Here is a 9,010-nt window from a genome sequence, read left to right on the forward strand (position 1 = left end):
ATAACGCAGATTGTTAATAGATCTTCCACCAATCCTGATGCCACAATTCTCCTCATAGAGCCCAGCCTCTCGGATAATCTGCTCTGCATACATGTATGCAGAGAAGCTGTGGATGGTAGCACAGCTTAATATGAGAATCTCCTCCAAGTTTGTTGTTGTTTGGTGCCATCAAGTAGAGTATGACTCATAAGCAACTCTATGAACAAAAGATCTGAACCCTGTTCTATCCTGCACCATCCCCACACTTCCTAACACACAAGAGCCCATTGCAGCAGTCACTGTGTCAATTCCCCTGGTTGAGGGTCTTCCTATCCTTTGCCCACCCACCCAGAATCAAGCCCTTCTCCAAGGAATAGCCCCTTCTAGAAACATACCCAAAGTATGTGAGGCAAAATGTCATCATTCTTTCCTCCAAAGAGCACTTCTGGTTGCACCTTCTCCAAGACATATCTGTTCTCTTGGCCGTCCATGGGATGTTCAGTGCTTTTCTCCAATACCACAGTTCAAAGGCATCAACTATTTTTCAGCCATCCTTATTCATTTCCCAGCTCTCAAATACATAGCAAGTGATCGGAAAGACTACGGTCTGTATCAGACACACCTTAGTCGTTACTCTTCAATAATTTTGAGAGGTCCCTAACTGCAGATTTTCCCAGTGCAATGTGTCTTCTTAATTCCTGACTGATGTTACCAACAGTGATGCTTAGTGGATCCAAGCAAGATGAAGCTGATGACAGTTTCATTTTCCTCTTCATCCATCCTAATGCTCCAAGCTTAGAATATCCATATTCCTTCTTGTTCCAAATTCCATGATTTGGGGAGTGACTCACCAATTGGACTAATTTGAACACTTGTGGCATGTTATTTATAAACATTAACATTACTCTGCCACCCCCATACCATTTAATTTGAATGAGGTAAAATTCATGCCTGTTCAAAATGCTGTGGTCTTTTATTGCTTTTTAAAATGTCTTTTTAAATTTTAACATATCAAAGATATAATGGGAGACTTAGAATTTTACCACATATAATTTTTTGTGTTTAGTTCAGGAAACTAAAATTGGTGGAATAGAATATACATTTGAATAGTTGTTGTTGTTGATTGCTTGCGAGCTGAGCACGACTCATAACGACTCTAAGAAAACAAAAGGCCTGAAGCCCCTCTACAACTATAGACATTTATCAAAGTTTATAGTTCCTGGAGGCATGTTTAGGAATTGGATGTCACTCCTGAGTTACAATAAAATTATCATCTCTACAATAGCTGGAGCTAATAAATAAAACACCACAAATAGAAAAAAATGCATAGTCCTTATTCACAGACATATTCTACCTACTAAATATGTTGTATAAAAGCAGGAACATAATCAACACAAGCTTATGACCTGCACTTACTGGGAATGCCTTGTTCATGGGAAGTAATTGCAATCCCTGGTCCCCATCATGAATGTGGTTCAATGACTGCCCACACCTGTGGGCCTAGGATAGGCACATGCTCAGCCAGCCAGTGTAACATGTGTGCAAGTCCCAGACATCTAAGGGCATCGTAGACTTGTTTTTGTTCAATCTCAGGTGGCTGAACCACTTGGCCCTCTAAGAAGTTTAGGGAGGCCCACCGGGGATCATGTAACTAGTTAACATGCCAGAGTCTCCCTCCTAATTGGAATTAACCAGGATGAGAGAGAACCGGTAGCACTTGATTTCAAGTCACTGACATTCCTCTAGATCGTATAGCCCTGGTGTACAAGTTGCCGTCCCACGGTCACCTGTGGTTGCTGTGAGGCTAACACTGTGACACGGATGTGTCAAATGCATTAATGGTTGGCTACCCAATGAGGACTAAGAGTGGGGTGGAGCTACCCGATTGAACAAGCGTGGAAGCAGGAGTGGAGTCCACTTCCATAATAGCTTGCCTCCAGAAACCCTATGAACTTGGAGAGAGGATGAAAGGCACCCAAGCGTCAAGGACTCTCCTTCATAGGGTCGCTATGAGTCGCCTGCGACTCGAAGGCACTTAACAACAACAACAACCAGTCCTTGGAGAAGGACATCTGAGCTCTGGTGGCCTAGTGACTAGGAGCTACCACTGCAATGTCAAAAGTATGCAGTTCAAAAAAAAAAAAAAGTATGCAGTTCAAGGCCACCAGCTGCTCCACAAGAGAAGGATGGGTAAACTCCTCCTGTTTTATTATCTGCCTCTGAAAATCTGCCAGAGGGTAAGCTATGTGTAGGTTCCAACTCTATAGTAAACAACAACACAACCAGTCCTTGGAGAAGGACATCATGCTTGGAAGGGTGGAGGGACAGCGTAAGAGAGGAAGACCACTGAGGAGGTGGATTGACACAGTAACTGGGCAATGAGTGTAGGTGTATTGGAGTTAGTGAGACTGGCTCAAGATGGGGCAGGTTTCAGAGCTGTTGTACATAGGGTTGCTATGAGTCATAAGTGACTTCACAGCCCATAACAACAACAACAACAACCACCTAAACAGTTAACCTGCTGCTCTGTGGGAGAAAGATGGGCAATCTCCTCCAATGCAATTAACTGCCTCTGAAAAATCTGCTGTGGGTCAGTTCTGACTGAATGGTACACAACAACAACAACAACTATGTATTATGAACATTTAGTGCTATGCTCATTTATTCAGCTTTAATGGCAAAGCAAATAATATTCTGATGATACCTTCTTTATTCAATTAGCCTGAGTACTGCAACATGATCACAATCAATTTATATCTTAATTAGTGTGATCAGGCTCTCAAATCTTCAAGAGTCTGTGTAGTAACATGTTATGAACACTAGCTTTGGTTTCAGACTCACTTGGGTACAAATTCCAGATCACTGAAGTATAAATTTTCCTTAATATATGACAGGATTCTGTTCAGATGACTTGGACTTATGAGAATTCTGACATAAATAGAATATTAAAATTTTAAGTTTTCAAACTTTTCATTTTTACTGACTTTTCTTATTAGTATCTTTATGAATCTGATCTTTATTTGTCTTTTGGACTGAAAACATTGCACATAAACTCACAGGTATCGTTTAACATTGTATGTTGCATTTAACTTGTGGGAAAAAAAATTCAAAAAACAAAATCAGGTGACAAGCCCAGTTCGTCCTAACTAGAATATGTCATAAGTAGAGGATTGCCTCTGAGTTCATGTAAGTCCTAATGTCTCTCTAAAAAGGTATGACAGAATCAATTTCTCTGAATTTTGAAGGGGATTGTGTCTGCCACAGGATGTGGCAGATAGCAGCCACTGTAGAAATTTCACTCATCTTCCCTAAAGTAAGAAATATTGTCATGAACTTGTGTATCTTTATTTTGAAGTACCAGTGTTTAGTTAAACAGAGATCAGCAGAGCGGATGAACTTCTCCATCACAGCCCATGACCATACTAATGTTAGGCTGTTCTATACAACACAAACAATAGTCTATACCAGAAATAAGCAATAAACTTACCTAAATCAGGCATTGAGATGGAAAATTCACTGCTGATTAGTGAAAAAATACAAAAGAGTTAGGGGAAGGAAAAAAAGCTCACATTTAGATAGTTTGATCTATCTCAGCATATGAATGAGGAGGTGTGTCAATACCAACAGGTACTTTGAGGTCAAGATTTTAAGCAAACATTTCCTGCAGTTTCATTCAGATCACTCTTCCTGCCCTGAGTTTTAATGGATTTCCTCCTTCCTCTCCCAACAACAGTAGCTGTCCATATGCCTTCCGTTTTTAAAAATTATATATTAACTTGCTTACAAAGTTCGTATACATTGTGTTTCTCACTATTCTCTATTCACATGGTGTTTCATACAATCATTCCCATACATTGTTTTATAAAATTAATTGTCATTTGACAATCTCAAGCTGTACCACATGCTGACTTTTGCCATTCCCACAATTCTAACTTCACCCTCCAAGATGCCAGTAGCTAGCCAGATACATCTAGTGTGGAGTAGGCATCGATGAGAGAGAACAAATCCATAGATTAATTAAGAGGGACCCTCTACAACTATTGAACCCTGCCTATGATGTCTAAGTAAAAGAAAAATTCAAGGTGGAAAATGAAAAGTGGTAAATTGCTACGTGGGAGAGAATACTTAGCTCAGGTCTGTGGTTTAGTTTTAGTGTCCTCAAATCTAACTGGAGTTCATATGAAAAGAGATGTGATGTGGTAGCGATGTGTTTCACCATTTAATTTAAATTCAGTCCTAAGGTCTTGTCGGAGCATCATCATGGTCCAGGCCCATGTGCTGGGTGTGTAACATGATCAGATACAGCTTTTGCCTTGAAGCAGTTTAGGGATTAGGGAGAAAGTTGAAAATAAAGCAATATAACAACCAGAGACAAGAGCATCAGAGGATATTGGTGGCAATGGGTACAACAACACTAGAACTGCTTTCTCATTCAACAATTTGTATTTTGTGTGAGTGTTTGTAATCCCTGCAAGGATGCCATTTCTATATCTCCTATATCTTCTTGCCTTTAAGCTTTATTCTTGGGGCAAATGTGGCCCCTTTTAATGGTAAATGGTTGATTGTTTCAAGGAGTGTTGCTGCTCACTCACCCTGGAGAACTGTCTACCTGTCTTTGAGCTTAAAGTTAGATTTAGTAGGTCACAAACACTTGGATATATCTGACCTGCCTTTTCTGGGAGGATTTTAGTTTTTGGGATCATGGGGGTTTTGTGTGTGTGTGTGTGTTTTTTTTAATTGGGAAATATAGAATCATGGGAAACTGGTATCAGCAGACCCCATGGGCAATGGAAATAAGTCTTAGTGGGCTCTGGATTCTCTGGGAGGTTCTTAAGGAAGAAAAGGGTCCATCTTCCCCTTGACAAAGTCAGCCTCTGACCATGTTAAACTTTAAATTTTCTTTTTTAAAATAAAAGTGTATTTGGGAAAAAAATTAAGTTAATATAACTCAATGATAAAGATATGGAAATGCCCAGAGGAACAGCACCTTAAGGAAAATGATATCACCTTTAAATCTTGGGGGTTTTCAATCTTATCTCTAGTATTAGCATAAATTTTAGAGTTACCTTTAAGACTGAGTGAACACACCAAGGGAATGTACCTGGGACAGTCATTATGATTATGACTCTACTGTCTGTGGAGGAGACTGATGGCAACGTGCAGGATGAAAAGAAGAAAGAACTGGGTCACTGGAGTCAGAGCTGAATTTAACTCTCACTTCTGCCACTTACCCACTATTTGGCCTCAGCAAGCCACATAGTTTCAAAGCCTTAGGTTTTTAATATGTAAAACGGAGTGGTGAGTTTCTATCTACGTAGGTTAATGCAAGCATTAGACTGAAGAACATAGTACACTCACGGCCCTAAGCTAGTTAGCACTTAGCTTTTGCATCTCCACTCCAGGGTCCTTTGACACAGAAAGCCTTTATTGCTAATTCATTATTTTTAATCTGGTTCTGAGTGCTCCTCTTTAAAATTTTCCACAGCCCCTCTCTAAATATAGAAACTAAGGTCACTGAAAGTTTTATCATGATAGTCCCTTCCTCTTGGTCTTTTAAGATCATTCAATTCACTTTCTCTTCTCTTGTTTAAATTTTTAAATTTGATTTGCCTTCAAGTACTCATATCAACTTTGTCGTCTAACACCAAATACCACTGTATTTCTCATCTTAATGAAATCTCGCAATACTCTCCTTTTCCCTTATCCACCCTTATTCTTCTTGACTGTTATATTTTCTTGGCTTTAGCCTCCCTTTGAAGATAAAGCAATACTAGGATAGTGTTCAAAGAGAGGAGTCCTTGGTTCTTAAAGAAAAAAAAGAAAAGGGAGGCAGAAATCCCAACAGATTATCTTGGTCTATCTCCCTGCTATTAGTTGGAAACTCAAAGCAGAGAATTAGATTCCGGTAAAATTCAAGGTCATTTTAACAGAGCTTATTAAAATTGCATCTTTTCTGTGGGTGGTATGTTTCTCTTCTACAGAAGTAGGCAAGTATAGAGATTTCTTGTGTTAGGAAATTTGCAGAAAAGTTCATGCAGTGGGTTAACCTAAATAATGTGGATTTCCTATCTTACTTGAGGATTGTCTAACTCTAAGAAAAGGAGTTTTTCATTAGTCTCAAGAGATGTTATAAGAAGATTATAGCATTAGTGGAAGACAGAAGAAAGATGATAATCCAGACCTAGCAGGGAGTTTCTAGGAAGGTTTTTCCCAACAGCACCTGAGGCTGGAAACTGCCTCTATGTGTATATCTCACTGTCTGTGATACTGAACTCTCATCTTTCCAGCTTGAGATCTTCTCCGACAAACCCTGTGTTTTAGTGGGTCTCTTGGTAGAGCAGACCCAATAAGAAGTTGATATAAGACCATAGATATATATTTTTAAACTTTTATAATATAAAAGAAGTTCAAGGTAACATAATACTTCACTCAGTCAAACAGCCTAGATCATATTCTTTTCCAATACACTGTACTCCATTCCTTATTTATAAATGCAGATCTACATTTATGTCTATGCAGATTAGAAAGAAAAGTACCTTCCAGAGACCATCCAGTCTCCCTCCTATTGTATAAAAGAAGGTATTCAAATTTACCTGTGGGTAAAATAAGGAAGTGATTTGCCCATGATTGGCAAGTAAATAAGTGGCAGAGTTGAAATAGATGCTAGAATCCAGGCCTCCTGTCTCTTTCTATAGTTGGTATATTTCTAACCTCTCCAAGACCAGAATCTAGCCTAAATGTCTAGAACCAGTAATGAATGATGGGGGTTAAGACTTTGAGATACAGGAACTATTCAGCTGAACATTCCATCTATCTGTCCATACATCACAGGGTTGTTGTTTTTTTGTTTATTTACTTTGTTTTTTTACATCACAGTTCTTAAGAGAGGCAAATTAGTGTGTGGAAGAGTATAAAAATGAAATCATTAGAACTTTAGAAAGTATACAAGAATGAATTCCTATCATAGTTTAATATTTAGTGATAACAAGAGGGATGCTTATTCTGACTAGTATCCCTAAGAATAGACTAAGGCGGAGTGTATACTCCTAAGTAAGGAGGAAACAGTCCTTTCTGGAATTGCTGAATTAATTTCCCTATCTTTGTGTTTATATCCACCCTTGATGAAATTTTCAAAAGGGGCGTGCTCCTTTTCCATTAGAATCTGTGGGTGTGGAATATTCAAATATCACATAAATGTAGGACAAAACTAAAAATCATAATATTGGCTAGTGGCTCTTTGTTATCCTTTGAACCTATAACTAAACTCACTCCTTTGGCACAACTTTCCAAATGCTGTGGTGAGCAATAACAGCATGGGGGTACTCAGTCCTTCAGTCCTTAACACAGGAGCCATGCAAAGTCACCAGGACCGCATTTGTGTAAAGACAAAACCCTGAAAGCAGGGAGGTAAGGGATGGAGGCCTTAATGGGGACAAGAACCACAGAGGGATAGTGGGGGGATTGTAATCAACAAAGAAGAAAACATAGCATGAAAGAGGTAGGTGACAGAGGACTCTAGTTTCGTTTCTGATAACCTTGGAGATATCACCTCACTGAGTAATGTAAATGATCAATGCGTTCTGCCACTAACTGAAAGGTTTAAGCCCACCCACAGGTTCCTTGGAAAAAAGCCCTGGTCCCCTCTTACAGAGCAGGTTCCACTCTGACACACAAGGAGTTGCCATGAGTTGGAACTGACTCAAGGGTAACTAGTGTTTAGTTCCTGAGAACAGAATAGAGAACATCAGATGTGTAACCACCAGGGAGGCAGCATTAACCCTCTTCTGGGAAAAGATCCAAAGGGGTTATTTACCTTACATTTTCTTTAGACTTGTCTCTCTTCATTTTAAATCTTTCCTTTTCTTTCCTGAAGAAGTGTCGTAGCCTTCTAAGGGTTTCATTACCATCTAAACTAAGAGGAATCAGAGGACGTGAAAAACAGGGCATTGGAGAGAGTCCTAGAGATGCCAAGATCTATTAAAAATGATCAGAGGCATTAATCTCATTTCTAAACCCCATCCCCTCAATGAAGGACAAGGAAATATTAGCTTCTGTTCTTTTCTTTGTATATAGTTTATTTTATTTTTTTTAAATTATTTTTTGTGTGCGTGTACCGTCAAATTAGATCTGACTGGTACAGGAGGAGATTGTCCCTCCTTCCCCGGCAGAGCATCTGGTGGATTCGAACCGTGCACCTCTGGGATTGTAGTTGCAGCTCCTTGCCACTAGGCCACCAGAGCTCCCCTCTTTGTATATAGTTTGATATGAAGTAGTGAACATATTTAGCTATGAAGGGAACAATTATATTTCAATATAAACTTCAACTCCATCAAAGGGTCTCTGGTTTTCAGAGTTTATGGGGCAATCTTTAAGATTGAAGAGAAAATAATCCACAGCAGCATCGTTTACAAAGTGTACTACAAATTCATTACAGGAATTTTCAACTATTGAAATTCATATTTCTAAATTTAAATTTATTGAATAATAATACAATAATAGTGATTCACTGATTGCCCAATTGGTAATGAAAATAACCTCTAAATATGCTTTTGTGTTTTCTAGGGGAACAGAGGGTTGGGGAAGAGAGTGCTATGTCTGATTGTCACCCAGAAGTCAACCAAGCCTATATTTCTTTCTTTTTTTTATTTTTATTCAACTTTACATTTTATTTTGGTTTAATTTTAAATTCCGTATACATTGTTTTTCCACACTGGATCTTTAAAAATAAATGAATAAAAGAGTTTCACTTGCCAAATACAGGATAGTATATACAATAATGAATTATAAGATACTAGAAAAAATAGGAATTAATGAGTCCACACAGACATATAAGAAGGAAGTAGTGATTTTGCTGAGAACCAACTGATAAATGTGAAGGGAGTCCTAGAATTGGGACATTAACATTTTGCTAATCCAGCTAAGTAAGGAGTGGATCAAATGAGCATTATCAACAGATGCTAAATCACAGGGAAATTTTTAATGAGGAATAGGATATTTGTACAGGGTAAAAGCTATATTCTTGAGATATGCC

General features: G+C 38.6%; 1 protein-coding gene across 1 annotated transcript in view; it reads right to left on the bottom strand.

The window, feature by feature from the left end:
* LOC102843445 (chromosome unknown open reading frame, human C1orf168) overlaps positions 1-9,010 on the bottom strand; it is a 125,405-nt gene that overhangs the window by 22,406 nt on the left and 93,989 nt on the right. The window contains exons 10-11 of the mRNA XM_006879826.1: positions 7,793-7,891; positions 3,467-3,495 (exon numbers count right to left, since the gene is read on the bottom strand). Of these exons, the coding sequence (XP_006879888.1) occupies positions 3,467-3,495; positions 7,793-7,891 (128 nt within the window). The remainder of the gene's footprint in view (positions 1-3,466; positions 3,496-7,792; positions 7,892-9,010) is intronic.

The sequence above is a fragment of the Elephantulus edwardii genome, unplaced genomic scaffold, assembly GCF_000299155.1.
Source record: "Elephantulus edwardii isolate Elephantulus edwardi_28Jun2011 unplaced genomic scaffold, EleEdw1.0 scaffold00005, whole genome shotgun sequence".
NCBI lineage: Eukaryota > Metazoa > Chordata > Mammalia > Macroscelidea > Macroscelididae > Elephantulus > Elephantulus edwardii.